We start from the raw sequence: 26,707 nt of genomic DNA, 5'->3' as shown, positions 1-26,707 counted from the left end.
TGCCTGAGGAAGCGGTCCATTGCGCTGAGAAGGGCGTTGCAGAGATGCAAACACTGTCTTTCATATGAGTAATCTCTTTTGTTTTATTTGTTTATTTTTATTTTAGATTAATTTTTTAATGCTTATGTTGATTGAAAGTAAGTTTTTTTGTTATATATATTTTATTGGTTTAGAATAGAACCATTTTCAAAACACCTGGTTTTTATTATTATACAGTACTTGCTTTTATCCACTATATGGGCATAATCCTGACCACAACTAGGGCCCCTTTTCACTATGGCTCACACATTGCTGGTCCTACTAATTTCTTCTATTATATCTACAGAAAATAAATTCTGTATCCGAAGCCAGAGAAACACGTACAGTCCTATCTCTTTATCCCCTTGGGGCTTTTTGGGAAGCCCGTTATTCACCAAGGATGCTGGATACTACACTTACCCTTTTTGAATATATTTATTGTTCTCAGATGATGCCAGTCAGAACATCTGCCTCTACGTCATCCTTTCCTCTGCCTGAACGTCATCAAGACCCTTGTCCATGGTATTATGATCTCCCACCTTCATTACAGCAATTTCCCATCATCTGGCCTGCCTTTCCCCGCTGCAGTATATTCTGTATGCCGACATGGCAGCTAAACGTCCGATCCCCGCATCCTTCTTCTGCTGCACCTCACTACAGAGCCCTCTGCTGGCACCTCATTCACTCCAAAATATGATCTGAGCTGATTACTCTAATCTATAAACCCTTCTACAATGTCCCACAATACTATATAGAGCCAATCTTCAGAAGAATAACTCCCTTATTCACCAACTCCATTCGGCAGATAACCTCCCCTCCTATCACACCCCACACTTCGGCTTCCAGTACGTCTTCACCATGGGGTAACACAAGCCGGCCCCCCGCTGCTCCTTGCTAGAGGCCAGGAAATCTCAGTTGGAAAACGAAAACCCTTTGTCTCGGCCCTCCCACGAAACGAAGGCGACAATTTTGGAAAATGCCTGCAGCCACCGCCTTCTCCCGGCCCCCAAGCAGCTGCAGACTGTCAATCTCTTGACTTCTGCAGCCATAGAACCTCAAAACTTTGCGTCCAATTCACCGGATGCATCGAGACTTGAATCAAGCACACTGCTTCTTACCTTACTTTACTGTAGATCTCATTCTGATGCAATTGTTTGTTCCCATGCCCCCACTATATATTGTATGATGTAACTGATACGTATCTGTTATGTGCATTGCTGATGTTCGGTGCTGTTTTGTCTCATAAAAAGTTATTGCTGATGATGATCTAATTGTTTAATGTGAAGATGAGCTTTAACAATTTCCCACTCAACCAGTTAGAAGAAAAAAAAAACCTTTTATAGTCCAACATATTTATATTTTATTAGCCATGTAATTTGTTTATCTGCTAATTATCTGACCATTTATCTTCAGCTACAGCCTGAAAAACATATGTATGAAGGGCTATATGATGAATTATTTTCAATAACGTGGCTAGCAATTCTGTGCCTTTACCATCTCCGCTTACATATAAGCAGCGCTAACCATCTTCAAATCTACACCATCAAATCATGGCCTTTGTGTGACCCTTTCAGAAGGAATGCCAAATGAACAGGACATGCTCAATGGTCCGTGATACGACATTTCAATAAATGTCACCTTTGCAAATAAAGTTTAGAGAGATGCGACAACAAAATGCACCTCTAGAGTTTCATCTGGAACCGTCTGACAGTCTGTTTTGTAGAATTGAATGTTTTATGTAAGATAAAATGAGTTTTGCATTGCTTTCTTCTGCAGCTGCTTGCAATATTGTTTAGATCTTTGCAAGGTCTTAGTATTTTTTTTAAATATATTATTTTATGATGTACTTGGAGATTTGGTGCCCTAGGATGAAAGCCCCAATTAGCTGTATTCCTGTGTAAACAATGTGTCATTACAGAGTGTATATTGTGCGCTTTGTAAATTACAATTGTATCACCTGGCAACAGAAATTAGGAAATAGGATATCCTGTAGGATTTGTAGTTCTCACTGTGACATTATCTTGGCTCCGGCATTTGCGCACAATTAAAAAAATGTATACTCCTGTTCCCTATCTTAGTGTGACATCTCTTCTGATGTCTCCAAGCCAGGAAACCAGCTCTCAGTTCTAATCCTTGTCAGCTTAATCATGCGATTGTCACACCAGGGATAGATCAGAAATCAGAAATCTTCACTGAGGGCGTAAGGAAGTTTAATTACCACATTACAAAAGGTGTCTGTTTGCTGATTGTAGGATTACCGAATAATGTAACAACCTTTCCAATACTGATTCTTGTTAGTGCAGAATGCCTATGTGACAGATGTGGCTTTCCTCGTGTCTTAATTAAGAATCATTGTGGAGTAAGCTCGTAATAAAATTGGGAAGAGCTCACATGTTTGCATAAGAGTCACGACAGATTCTAAGATCAAATAAAAACACAAGAAAGTGTAAAACATTTAAAGTTAGTTTACTGAGACAAAAAAAAAATTGTTAAAAAAAGGCACTTCTACGCATGCATATGCGGAGCAATGCGCACGTGCGGCGTATTATTACAACAAACAATGTAGTTTTACACAGGGTCTAGCGATGCTTTTCAGTCGCACTGGCAGCCGCAGAGTGATTGACAGGAAGAGGGCATTATTGGGTGTCAACTGACCGTTTTCAGGGAGTGTTCGGAAAAATGCAAGCTTGCCAGGAAAACGCAGGCGTGGCTGGGCGAACGCAGGGCGTGTTTGTGACATCAAATCAGGAACTGAACAGTCTGAAGTGATCGCAAGCGCTGAGTAGGTTTGAAGCTACTCTGAAACTGCACAACATTTTTTTGTAGCCGCTCTGCGTTACAGTCGTTCGCACTTCTGCTAAGCTAACATACACTCCCAATGGGAGGCGGCATAGCGTTTGCACGGCTGATAATAACTGCTAGCGAGCGATCAACTGGGAATGACCCCCTATGTACTAAGGGCGATGCAATCTAAGGGCGATGCAATCACATACTGACTATTCTGTGCGCAGTGCACACGCACAGGACCCACACTTCGCGTTCGCACACAGTGACATGTGATCACATCTCACTTATGCAAACGCATCTGCCTGACTGACAGGCAGAGGCATTCCCGGGGTGGAACAGGGTGGCGACGTGGCGTTGCAGGAGGCGTCAACTCAGCATTGAGTGGGCGTGTTGTCAAAAATGGGGGTGGCTTTTGGGAGGGGGGGCATGACTTCACATGCAGCCTGGCTGCAGAGACAGGGGGCATCCACAAATCAGCGATGTGATCGCAACTGACTTGTGATCACAACGCTGATGGGTATTTGCATGCGGGGGGCCTGTGCAGGGATGGCCCCCAGCATGCGATCGCAGCCAGTTGCAGTTTTACTAAAATAGCTGCGCAACGTAATTCCTGACATTGCATCACGCTGCGCAGTGCACACAGTCGGGATCTGGGCAGGAGGAGCTGGGCAGTATCTGAGCCTGATGAGGTTCCTCAATTGTGTCCATTATTGAAAAAAAGTGGGTTGACTAATCCCGAAATCCCGGGGATTGAAAGCTCCAATCCCGGGATTGAATCCTGGCCAATTTTAGGTCTAAATCCCGGGATCCCGCCAATCCTGATCCCAGGATTGGCAACCATACAAAGGGACCACGGAAATAGCTGGTGGTGACACCTAATGCAGCAGTGATATTGGTGGTTCTAACCAATATGTAGACCTCTTCCTCTATACAAATAACTTGACCGTGCAATGTTCTAGTATATTTTCCTGTGCCGGTACAGTAAACTGTTTTATTATTACAAATAATAAGAAATGATTATCATCGGTGTCCACAGTAATTAGGTTCTTCTTATAGATGCACCATACACAAATTTATAATGAACATTTTAAATATCAGCCACAAAACTTATACATCCCTCTCCAATGGGGTCAGGAAAGGACAGTCCTCAAATTTGTCCTTCTCCCTATCTTGCCTATATTCATGCTGATATTTAAAGCGCAGCTGTACAATTTCATTTCTGAAAGACATGTCCATTTAAATGCAATTTTCTCGATTTCAAGTCATTTACTTGAATGATCTTATTACCAATAAAAGTGGTCACACTCTTGTAAGTTGTACCAAAATGCAGCAATCAGGAATGAACTCCTAACAACAGTGACATACACCGTCAGGACAGAACATGCTGAGGTGTCACACAGCAAATGAAGTTTAAATGAAAGCATTAGCCGGTGCCCATTTACTTTTTAATGTACTCATTGCCATTTCTACTTCTCGGATCCGCGTGTCTGTGCAATACGTGCCCTCATTCCCACTCCAGACATAAAAATAATCTTTCGTATAGCTTAAAGTGATACCTGAAAACTCAGGGATAGGAAGAACAATCTTTTGAGAGAGAGTGATAAAGTACCAGTCAATCAACTCCTAACTGCCATGTTACAGGCTGTGTCCCAAAAAATGAGTTAGAAGCTGATTGGCCGTTACTTTATCTCTCTTCACTTTCTCTCTCTCCAAGGCTTAGTGGATCTACTTCAAAATGTAACCATAGATTAAATACATTGTCTAGCTGAGTGTGTCTGAAGAAAAAAAAACTGTTGTGCTTCTGATAGAGGTTCGTGGGAGGTTGGGAGGTCCTCTCTTACCCACTGCTGGTTGGTATCTGGACCTCAGGTCGACACCAATTAGGTCGACACCATTTAGGTTGATACCAATTGGTCAACACACCTTAAGTCGACAAGAAATAGGTTGACACGGACAAAAGGTCAACATGACAAGGTCGACATGAGTTTTTCACATTTATTTCATTTTTGAACTTTTTCATACTTTATGATCCATGTGGACTACCATTGGGAATGGTAACCTTGCACTAATTATGGTTCCCGGTCACATTACGAAGAAAACGACAGCAAAAAAAACCCATTAAAAACTCACGTCGACCTTTTTCCATGTTGACCTTGTTCAAGTCAACCTTTTGTCCGTGTCGACCTACTTTTTAATGTCGACCTAAGGTGTGTTGACCTCATTGGTGTCGACCTTGAGTCCCAGACCCCTGCTGGTGATGGCATTGGGATCCTGGTGGTCAGAAAACTGACAGCGGCATCACGATGAGTGTTAACCCTCCCCTTCTACCCCCCAAACCCTCCCACCCTGCAGCCTGACCCACACTGCTGCCCCCGCAGTCCGGATTCTGGCACTGGCATTGTGATCGACATTGGTATCTCAGGGTTGGTCTTGTGACTAGTGTCGGGTTCAGGCGTTGGTATTCCGACTGCCGTCATCTAGATCGCGGGTATGCTGACCGGATCCTCTGCTTAACAGAGCTAGCAGTGAATAGATGCTGTACACATGCATGTGGCTTCTGTTCATGGGAGAGAAGGACTGGTGCCATGGGCAGCAGCACTCGGAGCACTGGGCATGGCCCAATGTAATAAAAACAGGGGCACAGCTTTGAGGTACAACATTTCCTGCAAGGCCATGCCCCCTAGAGCAAAGCCGCGCCCCCTAAATTTGGGCTTGCACTTGTGGCATACGTAAGTGTCCCTCTATCCCCTATTGAGAAGTTGGGAGGTATGCTCTTACTGGTTAACCTAACCTGGCACCTCAAGCATTTACTGCCATTTCTTGCCATTGGGGAGAATTTTCAAACCTTCTAAAGAGGACAAGTAGAGGCATTTCCCATAGCAACCAATCAAATTTTAGCTTGTTATTTATCTACTACTTTTTATAAAATGTTAGCTAGAATCTGATTGGGCCTTTTTAGAAGGTTTGACAAATCTCCCACAATGTTTTTAATGATTTCCATGTTGGATTAGCTGTTATTTGCTAAAAATTCACACAATATATAATGGGTAAGTACAACCTAAGGGGTCTACTGTATGTACTAAGCCTTGGAGAAAGATGAAGTGGAGGGAGATAAAGAACCAACCAACCGGCTTCCAACTGTCACACGCAGCCTGTAACATGGCAGTTAAGAGCTGATTGGCTGGTACTTTGGCCCAGATTTATCAAGCCTTGGAGACAGAGAAAGTGGATGGTGGTAAAGTACCAACCAACCAGCTCCTAACTGACCGTATACTGGGTGTACCTGGACAGAGACTGGGAAATAAGAGGTGGGTGGCTATAAAGAGGTAGCATCCTATAGGAGTGTCTAAACACACACCAAGTGGTATCTCAGTGTCTGTGGATGCTGCCAGGTAAACACCATAGACAGACTTCGTAGCAGCATTAGCACAGAATCGCAGAAGCAACGGCATCAAAAGACGCAAGGACGGCTGCGTCCGACTAAGAATCAGCACCCTAGCTTTCTCACTAAGATTAATGAAAGGTGTATGCAATAGAGCAAGGCGTCTGAACTCCAGTCCCCAAATACCACTGCCAGGGTAGGTTGTGTGGATTTCTTTAATTGTGCACAGGTAAGGTTTTTTGCTGGGTCAGTAATGATCCCACCTGCTTTCACAGACAGAAGTCCTCAACATTTGACCTTTTGGGGAAATCTGGGCGTTGAGGACTTGCAGTTGAGAACCCCTGCATTAAAGGGACACAATCCCAAATCGAACTTGCAATTACTCACATTGCATGTTTAATGAGTATTCTCAATACTAAATCCTATGTTTCCTCATGAAGTGCATGGAAAAACACAAACTCATATAAGATACCTAGAAGTTTAGAGCAGGTTGTGTGTGCACTGGAGTGCAGTTGATACTATGGGCCTGATATAGATTTGGACATACTGTACACCAGTCTGCAAAGCGTTCTCTTGCTTGTTTTTCCACTGCTAATGTTCTGAAACCATGTGTGCACAAGTATGAGTAATGCAAGCAGATGGATAGGAGGTGGGTACCCCTCAAAGATTCCTCAACCCATCATATGGGAAAATATATGCATTTAGTTCCAAGCATGCAATGCGGGAGCATCTGCGGGATATTTGTGTTCAGTTCTGTATCAGAACCTCTGAGTCACCATACTAAGTTCTTGTACAGTATATGTATTTGACTGATCCCACATCAATGTTACCTAGAACACTAAATAGGTGTGGGAAGGAATTTGTGGCAATTGTAATATTAATATCAATTAAATCCTAATCATTGGTTCAAATGTTGGAATGCTGTACTTTTTCATATTAGTGTTTTTATTTATATAATGTCACCATATTCTCCAGTACAAGTACAGTACAACCGGAGAACTTTATGCAGGCTGTCCCTGCTCAAGTGGAGATTAAAATCAAATGTCCCTAACACTTACACCCAAGCACACTCCTACTGAGATCAGATTATTCAGAAGACCCTAACTCAGTGGTTCTCAAACTGTGTGCCGTGGCCCCCTAGGGCGCCTCGGGACACTTGCGGGGGTGCCCTGAGTTGGTGGTCCAGGACCAATTGAAATTGTTTATGATCAGTGTAATAGGCAAAATCAGAGCTGGTGGCTGCCAATTATAAAATATGTGGACAAACAGAAGCAAATCTTGTCCCTCAGCACATAACTGAACTGAACCAAAGGATGACATATAAACACAATTTACTTAAGTGGTCATTCCGAGTTGTTCGCTAGCTGTTTTCGGTCGCTACGCAGCGATCATGCCAAAAAAACGACACTTATGCGCATGCGTATGCGGCGCAATGCGCATGGGCGACGTGCTTTCACAATAGCCGAAGCAGTTTCACACAAGGTCTAGCGACGCTTTTCAGTCGCACTGCTGGCCGCAGAGTGATTGACAGAAAGTGGGTGTTTCTGGGAGGTAACTGACCGTTTTCGGGGAGTGTCTTGAAAAACGCAGGCGTGTCAGACACAAACGCAGGCATGCCTAGGGAAACGCAGGCATGGCTGCCGAACGCAGGGCGTGTTCGTGACGTCAAAACAGGAACTAAACAGTCTGAAGTGATTGCAAGCAAGGAGTAGGTCTCGAGCTGTTCAGAAACTGCACAATCTTTTTTTGTAGCAGCGCTGCGATCCTTTCGTTCGCACTTCTGCTAAGCTAAGATACACTCCCAGAGGGCGGCGGCTTAGCATTTGCACGGCTGCTAAAAGCAGCTAGCGAGCGAACAACTCGGAATGAGGGCCTTAAATTAATATTTCTTTATAAATTTCTCAATAAAAAAAGTTTATCCTTGGGGTGCCGTGAAAAAAATTCTGATACTCTAGGGTGCCATGATTCAAAAAAATTTAGGAACCACAACCACTACCCTAACCTAACCCTTGGTTTCCACCACCATGATGCTTGTGAATGTTTATATACCTTGCACTTGTCCTGTACTGTCTTGTACTGTTAGTCGCTGTTTTCTTTTTTTTGCTCATATGTGTATGTGCTTTGTTAGACACTGCGGAACCTTTGTGGCGCCATATAAATAATGGTTAATAATAATAATAATAATAACAATAAAGACAATTAGGTAGAAGAAAACCGGAGATCTAGAAGGAAAACACATTGGCGCTAATGTAATGGGTTTCAGGAATGTGTGCGACTCCCCTAACATTCAAACGGCAAAAACCAACCTGGCTTTGCCTTTTAAATGATCACTGCTTTAAACCTACGTCCTGAATTGCGCTCATGCCTAGAACCCTTAGGCTATTACATAATGGATATGGATTGAGCATACAAACTCACTGCAATGGGACTGAGCATCTCTATATGGATCACAATGTCTTATACAAGTCAAGGGCTTATTTTTGTTAATATACAAAAAGCAATAACATTCTGGTTGTCTTAGGCTCGTTCACTTTGGATGCATGGAACACAAGTTATTGCTCTTGATGTGATATGTACAGACATTTAATATATACACTGACAGAAGTCTTGGAACATTTAAGTGTCAGGATGTCTACAAGGACTGTTACTATGCATGAAATAAAAGCTACTATAGAACATAGCTTTCACATATTGTACCCAGGCCAGCGGTTTCTCTTGATAGCACTCTTTTCTCTGCTTACCTGAGCAGTGAGGTAGGGATCCACTCCATTGCCCATTTAACTGACAGGTCCTCGTAGAATGGCCTATTACGGTTCTCCTTCCAGTGCAAGAATAATGAACAGTAGAGCCAAAGGTAAACTTTTCTCCAGAAATAATTGCATTTGGAGGGACTCCGGGGTGGCCACAGTCAATCACTGAAAACAGAGATGACAAGCTTAATTCCAACATCTACTATCTTGAAGTAGCTCAACAGAATGGTATTTGCTTGATTAAATGAAGGCACACCAGATGCCGCGGTTGCTGTACAAAGCACATACAGTTCTAATATCCCATGTGTCCCTTTTTATTCCAGAACAGTCACCATTTCTCCTAGAAATTAAATCACAATATTTATTATCTACTATTTCAGGTTGATGATATACTCTACCATAATCAACAATAATACAATAAAAGGTTCATATAACTATTTTACAATATGCAAGTAAGTACCACATGGGGAGTACTATCCATGTGCCCCGAGTTCCCTTCGGGGCACATGGATAGCCTGGCCTTTCATTCCAGAATTTTGGGAAGCCATTACCAAAAGCAGCCAGCAATGGCTATTGCCGGTGAGACTCAGCAAACGTTTTTGTCGGCTGCTGGGCTTGTTAAATAGGAAAAAGGCTTATCTCTGGTGTACTCCTCCCCCCCCCTTTTACTGGCTGTGACGTAGGACTCTTCTTCCACTGATAAATAGACTCCCCCAAAGTATGACAATAAAAACAAAGATAGACTGGCCATTGTGAAATATCAATGGTTGGAAAAGATATCTTGCAAGTCATATGGTTATAATTTATAACAACATATCCGACAGGATGTAATGGAGTTTGAGATTGCTAGAGGTGTGGGATGCTGGATGAGCTTGGATTTTCTTTAAAGGGGCAGTCACTTGCAAGCCATGGTTTTGCCTCATACAGTAAGTGATTGCCCCTTTAAAAAACACATCCAAGATCAGCCGACATCCTGCACCTCTGGCGATCTCGGAATCCATTAGATCCTGCCACTTATCTATTATCATCTGGAATAGTCATATTTAATATCCTAATAATATACTGTAGTAAAAATGACAAAATGAGCTACAAAACTTACTAATACATTCTGGGAGTGACTTGTCCCAATGTCCGTTCGGTTGACAAACCAGCACAGAAGATCCAAATATATGGTAACCTGGATTGCAGTCAAAAAATACCACGGTTCCATAAGTGAAGTTACCATGTTCTATTTTACTCTCCCGGATGGAGTTTTCAGGAATTCCAGGATCCGTACAGTTCACCACTGTATATAAATAATAAAGAATTGCAAAACATGGAACACAGTTACAATACTATAGAGGCACAAAGACATGAAATATGAAATATAAATCAATGACAGTACAGTATTTAAAGCATCTTTCCATATAATATGTTACCGGGGACGTCACCCATTCAAAGGGTAGTTTGGGACATTGTCATGCTGGTATTCTGAACAAATGCTGCATTTAATCTTATGCATCCCCTAGACAATGATGATGTACTCTTTGTCAATTCCAGATTCCCGTCACATTATCATTAATCACACTTTAGGAACTCAGAGTCTACATAGATTAGAACGGGAAGGGAAATGCAAAAATGGTTTGGCATTAAGAATCAGTAATAAACATTTGTCTGACACTATCCAAAAGATGTTGCATATATCACGACCTACTTACTAGCGTTGAAGAGCTGCATTCGGGAACATAAATCTGAGCATATTCTTTTTTTTACAAATATAGAAGGCGTGTAGGAAAATTGCAGTGACCTGGCATATACGTTTTGCACAGTGTTCTTTTAATGTAAAGATAGACAAGCCTAAAGTGCTTCTTTAATGTTTTTTGCCTAATTCAGAACAAAGAATGGAAACAAATCAATTCGCTCATCTTTACGCAATTTGCGCATGAATTGGTGTATTTGAGATTCTTTGACGTGAGTCTTATTACTCATGGGACTTAAACCCAGCCCATGCAGGGCTCAAAAGCTCCAACTGAACCAGGAGTCCCATCGCTTCCCCCATGCCACAAACAAACATGGATGCCTGTCTATTGTACAGTCCTACAACACTCCCATGACGCATCAGTTCCATGTGATGTCATGGTAGCCATCCAGAAACGCTTAATTCAAGGAAATTGCAATCTGTCAACAGATGGCTCAAATCATCTGCACTCCCAATCTCTGTCCCTATGCATATGCATGGTAAGCCACATGCTTAGTCAGCGACTGCGTTTTACGGATCATGCACAGTTTACACAAATCTGCAGGATCTGTCCACACCTGAATTAACTTTTCAGCATCTAGTAATGAAAGTTCAACGCTTATTAAGATATTAGGTAAGTCACGGCATACTTTCATTGGTTTTATTATGGCTAACCTCACCCTTATTTTTTCCCTTGAGCAAGTACAGTAGTTCCCAACTTCTTTGACTCATTAATGAGGAACCATCTTCTACACAGCTTAATATCTACCCCATAAAACTTATTTACATTTCTGATGAGCCGATGGCAATTTGTTGGGTTTTCCATGCATATGGCATCAAAATTGCTAGTCGATTGTAAATCGTAGTGATACTCTACATCATATTACTTCTGTAATAATGCCACTGTATGGGTCACAGGTACGGCCTCATCAGGAATACTGTGTCCAGTTCTGGAGACCATATCTCCAGAAAGATATAAATACAATAGAGAGTGTACAAAGAAGGGCAACTAAAATGGTACATGGTCTACATCACAAAACTTACCCGGAAAGACTAAAAGATCTTAACATGTATAGTTTGGAGCAGAGAAGTGAAAGGGGGAACATAATAGAGACATTTTAACATATACCAAGGGTTTTAACAAAGTACAGGAGGGAAAGATTCTTCAAAAGTATGAAAAGTAATAGAACACAAGGCCATACATTGAGACTGGAGGGGGAAATTTAAGGAAAAATGACAGAGGGGATACGTGGAATCGCCTCCCATCAGAGGTGGTGGATGCTAATACTTTATAGCAATTTAAACATGCATGGGATAGGCATATAATATCCTTGCAAAGAACTAAGGTTCAAAAAGGGCTGATATTACCTAAAGGATATATAAGGGGCAGATTAGATGGGCCAAGCGGTTCTACTCTGCCGTAACATTCTGTTATCTCTATGCTACTCCCAAAGACTGACCAGTCATCATTCATTACCTTGCAAAAATGTGTTACTAATGTTATACCATGACATACATCAAAACCAGTTGTAAAATGAGTTGTGTCACATTACAATTGTACAATTGTACTTTTAGCCCATTGAACGCTGGAGCTGACCTAACGCAGGGTCAAGAGAGGTAAACAAATTAAGACAGTATGGGTCATGTGCGGGACACAGGCAGCGAAGACCAATTTCAAAACTCAGAGTCCATACATAACACATCACTCCAAAAGTAACACTTTATTTCCATATCTCAGATGAAATTTATTGCTAACCTCTGCCTGACACAGATTCACCAGCAAGGTTATCAAGGAACCCTGCACTATTCTGTTTCCTTAATTGCTTTTGAGATTTATAGAATACTGATTGGTAATATTTTACAGGAGTCCAGGGAAACACATTCAGGAAAGATATAAACACTGTCAAATATGGGGTAAACTTGCTGTGAAAACCTGACATTGATTAAACAGTTATGACTGCTCTCGCCTCCAACAGTTTACACACAAATATACATATAGGAATAAAGGAAAGCTAAAAGGTTGACGCTGTTCTCATTATTCATTGTTTTCATTATTTAATTATTTATTATTTATATTACGCCAAAAATATTATACGGAGCTGTACAGAAGAGATGCTATACAGATGTAGCCATGCTCATCTTTGTTGCGATGCAGCATGCTGCAACACTGCTTGCTGCATGGCGTGCCAGGATGCAGCTATAGACTATCTACGCAGCCCGTAATGCAACATGCCGCATTGTAGTAAGATGAACATGTCTACATATAGATTGTAAGCTGTCGAGCAGGGCCTTCCTACCTGTATGTCTGTCTGTCTTTGCCCAGTTTTGTTCTATGAGGGTCATTTTGACTCGATCGCTCACTACAGTTTGTCGCAGCGCAACGATTGGGTCGGAACCGCGCATGCACCGGTGCCGCAGTGTGCCGGCGCATGGCTGTTGTCGCTGCCCAGCGATCGCCTCTGAGACAGAGGCTGATGCTGGACGGGAGGGGGCTGAACGGTGGTGTTAAGCCACCGTTTAGGAGGCGCGGTCCGGCCAACACAGGCATGGCCATTCCGCTGGGGGGGGCAGACCACGGCGGATAGGTGATGTCTCACGCAGCTGCTGCGGCCAGCATCAGCGACAATCAACTCCCGGCCAGCCGCAGGAGCTGAGCTGGCCTGGGAGTAACTCCTGAAATACAAAAGCATTGCTGCTGTGCGATGCTTTTGTATTTGTGTGTGTGTGTGTGGGGGGTGGCACTGGCATGCGGGGCGGACTAGCCCTGTGCTGGGAGTCCCCCGCATGTCAGGGAACATGATCGTAGCTGTGCTAAATTTAGCACAGCTACGATCAACTCGGAATGACCCCCTATAACTGTTGTTCTAATTGTAAAGCGCAACGGAATATGCTGCGCTATATAAGAAACTGCTAATAATAATAATCTCTACTTCACATCAATACCTGAATCTTGGGATCTTATAGGGATCAATACAAGTAGAAGTGTAGGGGAAAAGTTGACATTGCAAAGGTGCAAACATGCTCACTACAGTAGCTAAACTCGCCCCCCTCGCCCCCAGACGCAACTTAGTTGCTCTAATTGCCCCCATAGTCTTAACTATCTACTATACCCTCTCATATATACCCCAGGTCCATTTTATCCAGTCGTCAATTAACCTACCAGTATGTGTATGACCTGTGGGAGGAAATCCATGCAAACAGTGGGAGAACATGAAACTCCACACGCATAGGGCCCTGGTTGGAACCTATGACACAAGCTCTGTGACGCCATAAGGACAATGCTTATCAATGTAAGCAGATACATACTGCATATACATTGTCTGTTTCATTGCTTCTATTAATATAGTTAAAAGTTTATATTGATTCCAGTCGTATCGGCAGCTAGAAATATAGTTTAGCTGAAGTTAATGATAATACACATGTAATCTAACATCAAGTACAAATTGGCAAAGAGGCCCAGCTCTTGACAGTTCACAATCCATTGCATTCTTATTTTGTTTTCAAATTGAGGGGCATAGAAACTATATTAAAAAATAAAAAATAATAACACACAATAGGTCAGATTCAATTACACGCACAGGTAAAGCACCAGGTTTAATGCCCATAGTTATATAAATTTTCAGCATTCGCCCAATACGGTACACAGGAGGATAACACACAGTAATCTATAGATTCTGCATTAAGTGCAGGAACCTAAGGGTTTCCCAGAGTGCTGAGCCACAGAAGCTGCATTTAATGTAGAAAACATCTTATGAATGCGGCTTCTAATTGAATTGCTCAGGGCAGAGCGATTAGCCGCAGGTAAGATGATAAATGGAAAGACACTCCAGTGGTTCGGTAATGATGGGACCGAAATGTCAGATATTTTTTTCTTAACACTGGTCGTAATAATAAATATCCTATATATATATATATATATATATATATATATATATGAGCAAAATATAGAAAAACCAGCGCCACTTGTGGTATTCTACCTTAATAAAGTTTAAAATGTCCAATATGACACTCCCTTGGTACAAAGGGCGTCAGCAGGCCCCTAAATAAATCAGCAGTGGTAAGCTGCTGTGAATTCACATAGAAAGCAAGAATACGGGCATCAGCGACCAATGGTGTCTAGCGTAAAGGAACATATAAAAAATATCTCAATGTAATAATATAAAAAATATATATATTTTTATTCTACATAAAAAGAGTAAACTTAAAATGACTCAAACACAGAAGTTCAGATCAGATCAGGACTTCATCAAGACCCTTGATGAAGTACTGACGGACGATACGCGTTGGTCACTCCATGATCGCTCCCTAGACTGACCTCCATATTTAAGACAAGAGCTTTTCATATGCACTTTACATACACATTTCTTACTTTTTAAGAATTTTGTATTTTATTCAACTATTTTTTAGATCTGAACTTATATGTTTGAGTCATTTTAAGTTTACTCTTTTTATGTAGAATAAAAATATATAATTTTTTTAATATTATTACATTGAGATATTTTTATATTATATGTTCCTTTATGCTAGACTCCATTGGTCGCTGATGCCCGTATTCTTGCTTTTTATATATATATATGTAATGTCAGCATGTACTGGAACTCTCTCCTTCGGTTCCAAATTTTATTTATTTATTTATTTATTACCAGTTATTTATAAAGCACACACATATTCCGCAGCGCTGTACAGAGAATATTTGCCCATTCACATCAGTCCCTGCCCCAATGGAGTTTACAATCTATATTCCCTATCACATGTATACACAGACACATTCACACTAGGGTTAATTTTTGTTGAGAGCCAATTAACCTACCAGTATATTTTTGGATTGTGGGAGGAAACCGGAGTACCCGGAGGAAACCCACGCAAGTAGGGGGAGAATATACAAACTCCGCACAGTTAGGGCCATGGTGGGAATCGAACCCATGACCTCAGTGCTGTGAGGCAGTAATGCTAACCATTACACCATCCGTACTGCCCGGTAAATGCGCTCAGGTGCCTGCCACAGGTACAAGCCACCTCACATAGACAAAGCAATGACGGCACTCACTAGATTGTTAAAGACAGTCTCATGAGTGCCGCCAGTGCTTTGTCTATATAGGTGTGTATATATATATATATATATATATATATATATATACACATATATATATATATATATCTTCAGGGTGCTTCAAAAGTCGCAGTACACCCTTTTGTTTCAAAACCTGTGCAGGAAATGGGAAAACTGAATACTCCAGTAAGGTATGGGTGAGGTGAGCTATCTTTTTAGGGTATGTACTGGACATGGGTGCCATCTTGAATCTAAGTCAGTTTTTTCAAATGGAAAAGGGGTTGTTTAACATGTCAAACAATATCAGAATTTGCTGAAAACTTTATTGCTGCAAGAAGATTTGAAATAGTAGTTATGGTTCAAAAGTTACAACACATTTTTTGTTGCAGGTAACTGAAGATGGCTTTGAGGATTGAGATCATTTTGATGTCTGGAGAATTAATTTACTGTGTCATAGCTGCAGATTTTAACAACCGGCACCCAGAAAGAACTCCAATTTCACATAACACTCTCAGGTGCCGAATTTCCAAATTCCGAGAAACTGGGACTGTGGCTGACAAGTCATGGAGTAGTCGTCCAAAAAGTGCTACTGATGAGACAACCTCAACAATGGTTTTGGCATCCTTCGTGATGAGCCCACAACCCAGCTTGACAAAGGGGCGGGACGGCTCCGAAACATTGGTATGCTGTGATACTGCTTTGGAATACACTTTAAATTGATATAAGACTCTGAGTGCCGCTGCATCTTTTCTATGTTGTCTACACCATTTAACAGAGTGCACCGGAGCAAATAGAGGACCAAGAATGAGTACCGGTCCATGGAACAGGAATATATATATATATATATATATATATATATATAGCAAAAAACATCCGGCACTCGGAAAAAGTGGATAAATCAATGCCAGGGTGCCCTCCTAATGATAATGCAGTGGAGGTATCCTTCCCCACCTGTGGCTCAGGTGTTAGCAGCGAAGGAAATGAGGCGGCACTCCAAGGACTTATGCAGAAAAAGATATATTTGTATTCAAAGCATAGTGACAACAAATAACATTGTGTCAAACAAAACAAAATGCAGGTATCTTACAACGTTTCAAGGCATGGCAGCCTTTTCATCAGGTAAGCAGACCCTGGTTCTGTTTTTTCACAGCACCAGGGTCTACTTACCTGATGAAAAGGCTGCCATGCCTTGAAACGTTGTAAGATACCTGCATTTTGTTTTGTTTGACACGACGTTATTTGTTGTCACTATGCTTTGAATACAAATATCTTTTTCTGCATAAGTCCATGGAGTGCCGCCTCATTTCCTTCGCTGCTAACACCTGAGCCACAGGTGGGGAAGGATACCTCCACTATATATATATATATATATATATATATATATAAAAAAATATATATATATATATATATATATATATATATATACAGGATATACAAACAGGCGGCACTCACGGACTTTTTATGAACAAGAAAAGATGACCCCATCTTGTTGGCTTAACGTTTCGGTTTTATTAACCGTCGTCATCTTCTGACGATGGTTAATAAAACCGAAACGTTAAGCCGACAAGAGGGAGTCATCTTTTCTCATTCATAAAATGTCTGTGAGTGCCGCCTGTTTGTATATCCTACATTGCTGCTATGCTGTGGATGGCACCAGGCCAGCTGATTTAGCTTCATATATGGGAGTGCCGAATATCTGCTATATATATATATATATATATATATATATATATATGTATATATCATTCTCCAGTTCTGCAATCTACACTGTCAATGAAACATAATGAGAAGAAAAAGAGGAATGTGTCACAGACAGAGAGCATCACTGTCACTGAATACAATTCTATTGTTCCATCTTGTTACACAAAGACAAAGACTCTACATATACAATATGAGTTTGTCTGATTCAATAAGTTATAACCTGTACATTATAAACTATTTGTGAGTTCACTGTAATGAAAGAAATCCAAGATTGTCTCTGTTACCTTTGCAGATAGGAGGGGGGTGACTCCACTGCCGATTGGCCTGACACTGCGCCCGTGTCGGTCCTTGCATAACATATCCCATGTTACAAGAGAAAGTCACAACATCATTGTAGTTGAAACCGTTGCCGCTGGTTCTCCCATAGATTGGGCTGCCGGGGTGCCCACAGCTGATGGCTGCCATAATGACATAGTAACAAACAATATATGTAATACATATGTAATCACTGACAATACATTATTAGAAATAGCAGTAGCACAGTATATTATCAACTACCATTGGAACCTGAATACTTATTGCTAAACTGGACACATTTTATTAAGTAGAGAGAGGTCTAAATTGTAAGACATGTGTACAATATGTTTTCAGATTTCAGAGTCCTCTGATATACAGTATTGTTCCAGGACAATTTAGCTCAGTTAAATGGATTACACATTTTTCAATCACAGTGATCAGTGGCGCATGCAGAGGGGGTTTCTGAGTATCCAGAACCCCCCGGCCATACAGGCCCCTCCCCCTTGTGGCATTATACCATGATTTGTGAGTCGGTGTGGAGGGGGCGGAGCCAAAAGACCTGAGAATTGTGTCATTATGCAACAGGGGTGGGGAATGGTGATGTAAACTTCCCAGCCCCGCCCCCATCAATGACATCCTGCAAGCATTTTACCTCCCAAAGTATACATGTGTGCTTGTGTTTATGTGTGTGTGTAGGATGTTTCAATTTGAGTTAACTCTTAAAAAAAAAATCTACAGCAATTTCCCATGTACAGTACATTATGTCTAGTCCACTGTTCTTAATCTTGAGATCATCAATTTACTATGGGAGCTACTGTACATTGGAAAGTAACAAATTCAATATGAAATAAATTCTGCAGGGCTTTTTGCAGTAATTGAGTTCAGCCAAACTGTGAGCCCTGATTTCTTTTTGATGTCTTTACACATAATATAAACTTATTGATTCTTAAATATACAAATACAGATAGGCTATTTCTATTCAAAATTTGCTATTCTTTTTCTTTTATATTATTATTATTATTTTTTTTTATTATTTTTTTTATTTAATATGCAAATCATGGCTTAGGTGTGGTTTGGGATTCCGTAGATTGGGTGTGACAGGACTTTCTTTATAAGTAAGCATAATAAATAAAAAAATCTCCATATTTGTGAGAAAAAACACTATGGGGGTAATTCAGACCTGATCGCTGGGCAGCAATTTTTGCACGCTGTGATCAGATATCGCCGCCTACTTGGGGAGTGTATTTTAGCTGTGCAAGTGTGTGATCGCATGTCTAGCAGAGCTGTACAAACAGATTTTGCGCAGTCTCTGCGCAGCCCAGGATTTACTCAGCCGCTGCAATCACATCAGCCTGTCCGGCACCGGAATTGACGTCAGGACACCCAAAAACTCCCTGAAAATGGTCAGTTGACAACCACAAACGCCCTCTTCCTGTCAATCTCCTTGCGATCGCCTGTGCGAATGGATCCGTCGCACTAACCCATCGCTGAGCAGCGATCCGCTTTGTAGCCCTGCGATGCTCCTGCACATTGCGGTGCATACGCATGCGCAGTTTAGACCTGAACGCCGATGTGCGAAACCGCACAGCAGCTATCAGGTCTGAATCGGCCCCTATGTACCATTGGAAGCAGTGCCGTAACTAGGCATTTTAGCGCTGTGTGCAAGAAACAATAGTGGCGCCCCCCCCCCCAATGTAAGATAGGGGCAGTGCGCGCCGTAGGCGCGCAAAAATATATAGGGGCGTGGCTTAATGGGGAAGGGGCGTGGCCACAAAATAATAGCAATTCATACTATGGTGCACAGTAGTCTACATTATTCAAATTACGCTGCACAGTAGCGCCCCTTTTATACATTACAATAGACAGCATCCCCCTTTTTACACATTACAGCAGCCAGTCCCCCTTTTTACACATTGCGGCAGCTAGTCCCCCTTTTTACACATTGCGGCAGCCAGGCCCCCTTTTTACACATTGCGGCATCCAGGCCCCCTTTTTACACATTACGGCAGCCAGTCCCCCTTTTTACACATTGCGGCAGCCAGTCCCCCTTTTTACACATTGCGGCAGCCAGGCCCCCTTTTTACACATTGCGGCAGCCAGGCCCCCTTTTTACACATTGCAGCAACCAGGACCCCTTTTTACACATTACGGCAGCCAGTCCCCCTTTTTACACATTGCGGCAGCCAGTCCCCCTTTTTACACATTGCGGCAGCCAGTCCCCATTTTTACACATTGCGGCATCCAGTCCCCCTTTTTACACATTGCGGCAGCCAGTCCCCATTTTTACACATTGCGGCATCCAGGACCCCTTTTTACACATTGCGGCAGACGGGACCCCATTTTACACATTGCGGCAGCCGGGACCCCATTTTACACATTGCGGCAGCCGGGACCCCTTTTTACACATTGCGGCAGCCGGGACCCCTTTTTACACATTGCGGCAGCCAGTCCCCCTTTTTACACATTGCGGCATCCAGGCCCCCTTTTTACACATTGCGGCATCCAGGCCCCCTTTTTACACATTACGGCAGCCAGTCCCCCTTTTTACACATTGCGGCATCCAGGACCCCTTTTTACACATTGCGGCAGACGGGACCCCATTTTACACATTGCGGCAGCCGGGTCCCCATTTTACACATTGCGGCAGCCGGGACCCCTTTTTACACATTGCGGCAGCCGGGACCCCATTTTACACATTGCGGCAGACGAGACCCCATTTTACACATTGCGGCAGACGAGACCCCATTTTACACATTGCGGCAGACGGTGTCCCAGAGAGAGAGAGAGAGAGAGAGAGAGATAGAGAGATAGAGAGAGAGAGGGGGGGGGGATATACTTACCTTCTCCCCGCTGACAGGCTCCTCGTGCAGCTCCCTCTCGGTGCAGGCTGTGTGAGGTGAGAAGGAGGAGGAGGGAGGGGGAGCAGAGAGGCGCAGCAGCACTATTTGATTGGTAGTAAGCGCCGCTGCAGCATCCCCTTCTCCTCCTGTATTGGTTGCCTGGCGCTGCTGTGGATGCTGGGGAACCGCATCCCAGCATCCTTAGCAGCGCCGGGCAGCCAATACAGGAGGAGAGGGGGATGCTGCAGCGGCGCTTACTACCAATCAAATAGCGCTGCTGCGGCTCACTGCTCCCCCTGCTTCCTCCTCCTTCTCTCCGCTGCCCGGCGCTGGTCCTCTTCTCCCTACACAGCGGGGCGCACGGCGCAGACTTCGGCGGCATGTAATGAGTCAATTTGACTCATTACATGCCGCTGGCCGTTGCGCCCTCAGGGCAACTGCGCTGTGTGCCAAGCCCCCTTGGCACACACGTAGTTACGGCCCTGATTGGAAGCATTGTGTAGATAGAGTGTTAGCATTCAGTTTATATGGGAAGCATAATTGCATCTGATACACAGTGACTGGTTCCTTATTTAGTAAAGAGAGGTGAATCGTAGCTCTAAAAAAAATCTCAGCAATTACAATGGAATAAAATATGATATTTCTCTAGAAATGACTGGATTCCCACTAAAAATAGACAAAGGACACTGGAAACAGGAGGCACTCACTGGACTAATATGTATTTTTTGTGTGTTGCTGTCACAGATAACTATTACCTATATCCTCGCCATTCAGCATAGCAACTGCAGTTACTGTGTGGTTTTCTATAATTGGATGTTGAAAAACACTCGTCACCTTTGCTGCTGTTACCAGTGACCCACACGCAATTCTTTACCATTCTCTGTTCTTATTCTTATCCAAAGATTTGCAAAGTCTTGTTTGACAGAGATTCAGTCTTGTTTATAGATTATCGATAAAGAACATTTTGTTCCCTGTAGTCTAATACCCCTCACTTGTTATATTTTAACATTGACTCTAATGGAACCCTTGAGGGACTTCATCGGATTATGACAGGTTTACAACATACATTTAGAATGAGAAATATTTATTTGAATGTTTAGAAATTTGCATTTAAATAATGACAATCTGTTGGAATGAAGTAAATCTTAAATACAATTTTATTAGGAAACATATTAAAGTCAAGTGGGCAAACTATCAAAAATGGTATTCAAAAGGTATTCCCACTTTGCCTTTACCATAACTGTTTAATACCAAAATTCCCAAACTCTGCAAAAAATCTGTAAAGAATGTCGGATTTAGAATTTAAAATTGAATATCAATAAATTCTAGACTTCAACTTGGAGTGAAAGGTTTTTCCCAGTTTGGCTCATCAATAAATTTCGCCATTGATATCTCCATTGAGAGTTGATTGAACTGAACCACAATTAACTTATAGGAGTAGCAGAGCCCAAACAGAGTTGAAGAGTGGGTGGGAGATCCAAATTCCAGTAGACAGGCTCCAAGCATAGGCGTTTTAACAGAGGAGGGGGCACGTGTGCACCATCGGGTGGGCCACCTCCTCTGCATGGCGCAGTAGTCTCTGGCATTGTGCCAGAGTCTACTGCGCATGTGCAGGTCTCTGGAAACATGGCGTCCGTCATTTTCCAGAGACCAATTTCACTATTGCACCTGCGTGGAGGCCATTTTGGCTGCAATGTTTGCCGCGACTGAGGCTCCCGACACTTGGCTACGTAAGGTATCTATTAAAATATGAGTGAGGTGTGGGCCACCCCTGGACCCAGGAGCCTGTGTGCACCGCACACGTTGCACCCATTATAGAAATGTCAATGGCTCCAAGGCTATCCAATCAGGTGATGCTTTCAGTAAAAACCTTAAATCCTAGCAACAGTACCTGAATGAGAAGTGAAATGGCCCACTGACTAAAGTTATTTGCTTCTATACGTTTAAAGGAATTTCTTTATATGGCAAAGATGTGTTTACGAAATTTAATTTTTTTATTATTTATACCATTTTAATCTTGGTATTAAATATGAATTTAGGCAGTAGGGAGTATGGTGTCAAGGTGTTTACATTGAAAAAGAGTGTAATTAAAACTGTTCTATATTTTACCACATATTTGAGTATTTGTCCTGAAGGTACTCTATTTTTCAAGTAAACCACCTCGGGCTAAAATCAGTCAGTTAACTGTAAATCTAATATATATATATATATATATATATATATATATATATATATATTCTGAAATTTACCTAATTACAGTTCTAAAATGTTTCATCATATGGGGATGTTGCATAGAATTTGTTTAGTAAATGACGTTTTACATTTTTTTTTTTTCAATTTTGTTTTTTAAATGTACTATTTTCTTCATCTCTTACATTACTGTATTTCATGCACATGTGATTTTTTTTGCATTGAGATACAGGACAAATAGTGCTGAGGAGTTTTTTTTTGGCTGACAGTGTGTGTGTCAGTGCAGATTTATTGGGTGAATGGCCTTCTCAGAATTTGTCCTCATGAATACTTTCATGAGACAGCTGTTGTACTGTAGTAGCGGAGTATCTCAAGAGAAGTCCAAATAAAATGGAAAAACTGATTATCTGCACAACTGACAGTTCTATATCCAGATAGATCTTCAGAATCTATTAAATTACAACATAACAATATATTATTATAATAATACTTGTTGACTGAAAGTAAATTGCAAATGTTGCAATTATTTTTCACCGATACAAACTATTCAGGATACTTGCTTAAATGGGATTGTTCTCCGGGTATATATTGCATGTGGTTCCAGAGTGCTTATTATTGTGGACAAACAGGCAGAAAAAAAATTGGTCCTCATATACAGGTTAAGTCTAAATTATAGAGCAAGTGACATTTTTTATGATCTGACAAAGAGGAGATATATACTGTACATCAAGGGCAAAAAGGACAACAAAATGAGTCTCTGGTGCTCACAGTAGGACCTTAAATACATTTCCTGCTGCTTCAAATTTATTGTGGAGTTTGCACTGAATTCTGGTATTTCCTATCCACCTTCAGCCATGAATCTTCATGCCAATTTTATTGAAATATAATATAGGTAATGTACACGTCTGAAAGCATGGTTACTTAAATCATAGTATTATTAGTGCACGTTGGAAAACAAATGACTATTTTGCTACAATTAGAGATCAGTGAATCTCCTGTGGTTCTGTTATCTGCAAGGCAATACAGTTGTTCAATCTTTTGTTATGTTTTTAAATAACAGCAGGGGTGGAAAGTATCATAACTGAGCCTCAAAGCTAAATTCTACACTCCCAAGGACCCCGCTCGGAGTTCCCAGGGCTCCACTAAGTGAATAACATTTAAATATTTAACAGTGAGTGCTCATTTTAAAATGACATTTAACTAAATAATAATAATAATAATAATAATAATAATAATACAAAAACACAAAATTACATTTTACAAAATAATAATAATACAAAAAACAAACAGCATTTTAAGTTTAAAAGTGTATGGGGGAAATGTAATAGCCGGGGGCGTAAGCCAAAACCAGACTTGTGGCACACGAAACAGGCAAAATACCTCCTCTCTACCTGCAATAAGCCCTTTTAAGATAATACTACCTGCATTTTTATATATGATCCATTTGTACCTTTATCTATTCTTAAAACATTCAACTTCGGTTTCATGTTATCATATTCATTTTGAATGTACTTTTCTATCTAATAGGTTAGTGCTTTTCAAAATGAAAGAAAGTTATACTAAACATACAGTACACCCAGGGGCATATTTACTAAAAGTCGACTTGGGTAGATGTTTGGTCAATTTTTTATATTTTTTGTGTTTCAGGGTCTAATTCACACATTTGCTAACAGATCATTTTTGACATCCTTTAAAAAAATATATCTGTTAGTAAATATGGGATTTAGGGGTACAGTTACTTAAAAGTCGATCTGCGTCAATTTTGGTTGATTTTGCATTTCATGGTCTAAATTCCACATTTCCGAACATATTTTTTTAAATTTTTTTAAACAATGTCAAAACTCATCTGTTAGTAAATGTGTGATTTACCGTAGACCTTGAAACCCAAAATCTATCAAACTTTTTTCAAAAATCGACCCAAATCATCTTTTAGTAAATATACCCCCTAGCCTCGGAACACCACGATGTGTGAGACTCCTGGGGGTATGTTTACTATAAGTTGAGGTGATTTTTTATCGATTTTGTGTTTCAGGGTCTAAATCACAAATTTACCAACGGATGATTTTTGACAAAAAAAAAAAAAAAATGTGGGATTTAGACCTTGAAATACAAAATTGACCCAACACTGACCAAAAATGGACACAGATCAATTTTTAGTACAGTATACCCCTATATCCCACATTTACTTTTAAACAATGTCAAAATCATCTGTTAGTAAATGTGTAATTATATGCAGCCCACAATGCCTAAACGGCTAAAAAACAAAACAAAAAAAAACACATTATTGTCTGCATATGGCATTGTGTGAAATTTGGAATCAGGCCCAAAGTCTATAGTAAATAAATATTTACTTACACACACAAGATGGCAGCTGACCAGACCAGTTGTGATCCTGCTGGCAGATTCGCACCGATGACCCAATCAAGCGAAAACCAGGGTTGCATTGATAAACAACAGTGTCTCTGTATCCATAGTTCTCTCCGATAACTTGCCCATTCACAATTAGTTCTGGTGTTCCACAGTGACCAGCTGCAACCGCAATAAATACATTATTTTCACTCATTTTGCTAATATGACTTTACATTATTCATCATGTAATTACAGCTATAGGTGTTCCTAGGCACTTAGGTTCTACATTCTGGACACATTCTTTGAGACTACTTCCATATTTATGGTTAGTGTAAACCGAAACAGCATGGTGAAGACTAAACTGGACTATACAGCAGCTGTTTCATAATGACAGGTTAGTTCATAGGCTAAAACTGGAAATGACGATGTCCAATATTCTTAGATTTAATATCAATATCTCATGTCTACAGACACACAAATACCCACTTACAATATCAGCAATACTGACCCCCCCCCCCCCAAACATCACCATTTGTATCACTTTGAGTGGTGCAATGTAGACTATACTGAATAATCATGATGCCCTAAATGGGAAGCAGTTAGCTTCCTGACTGATGGGATCCAAGCGGTTGATATACAGATGCAGGGATCCCGAAGGACGCCGCAATCCCGGCATCTACAGACCAACACCACTCGGGCTATCGGCATCACAATACAGAAAGCCGCCATCTGGATTGGAGAAGAAGAAGGGGGTTTAGGGGGCAGGGCTGGAAGGTTAGGTACCAGGGAGGGAGGGTTAGGCTTAGGCACACAGAATGGGGGGTTAGGGTTATGCATCAAGCAGGGAGGGTTAGGTTTAGGCATCGGGGAAGAGAGGGTTAGGGTTAGGTACCCACAAGGGAGGGTTAGGGGGCAGAGATTAGGGTTAAATAGATGATTGGGATTGGCTATGATGTGAGTTCAGAATTTAGAATCCCAATTGTGGCGGTCAGAGTCTCACCTGTCACCATATACCATCTATAAAAATTATATGAAACATGCAAAAAAGATATTAGAAATATCTCTTTGTATTATTCTAATAATTTTTATAGTCAAAACTCCAGAGTATACTGGCCTATGACCAGTGGTGCCGAGGGTGTGTGTGTGTGTGTGGGGGGGGGGGGGATCTGGGACTCAAGGTCAACACCAATTAGGTCAACACCAGAAATAGGTCAACACAGACAAAAGGTCGACATGAACAAGGCCAACATGGAAAAATGTCAACATGCATTTTTTATGTTTTTTTGGTGTCGTTTTCTTTGTAATGTGACCAGTACCCCAATTAGTGCACCATGTCCCCTTGCATGGCAAGCGAACTTTGGGCAAGGTGCCTTGCTCTGCTACTGCTGCACTCAGCACAGGTTACTATTCCCAATCATAGTCCGCGTGGATTGTAAATTATGGAAAAGTTAAAAAAAATAAAAAAAATGTGTAAAACTCATATCAACCTTTTTCCACGTCAACCTTATTCACGTCGACATCTTGCCTGTGTCGACCTATTTCTGGTGTTGACCTAAAGTGTGTCGACCAATTGGTGTCGACCTGGAGTACGGATACCATGTGTGTGTGGCTACTCTTTATCCGGAC

General features: G+C 41.4%; 1 protein-coding gene across 1 annotated transcript in view; it reads right to left on the bottom strand.

The window, feature by feature from the left end:
* Nucleotides 1-26,707, bottom strand: part of CSMD3 (CUB and Sushi multiple domains 3) — a 1,529,921-nt gene that overhangs the window by 131,888 nt on the left and 1,371,326 nt on the right. Inside the window, exons 54-57 of the mRNA XM_063924487.1 lie at nt 25,088-25,261; nt 17,690-17,863; nt 10,037-10,222; nt 8,929-9,102 (exon numbers count right to left, since the gene is read on the bottom strand). Of these exons, the coding sequence (XP_063780557.1) occupies nt 8,929-9,102; nt 10,037-10,222; nt 17,690-17,863; nt 25,088-25,261 (708 nt within the window). The remainder of the gene's footprint in view (nt 1-8,928; nt 9,103-10,036; nt 10,223-17,689; nt 17,864-25,087; nt 25,262-26,707) is intronic.

This window comes from Pseudophryne corroboree, chromosome 5 (genome assembly GCF_028390025.1).
Source record: "Pseudophryne corroboree isolate aPseCor3 chromosome 5, aPseCor3.hap2, whole genome shotgun sequence".
NCBI classification, from domain to species: Eukaryota; Metazoa; Chordata; class Amphibia; order Anura; family Myobatrachidae; genus Pseudophryne; species Pseudophryne corroboree.
Note: the sequence above shows the minus strand (reverse complement) of the source record. Positions and strands in the feature narration are given on the sequence as shown.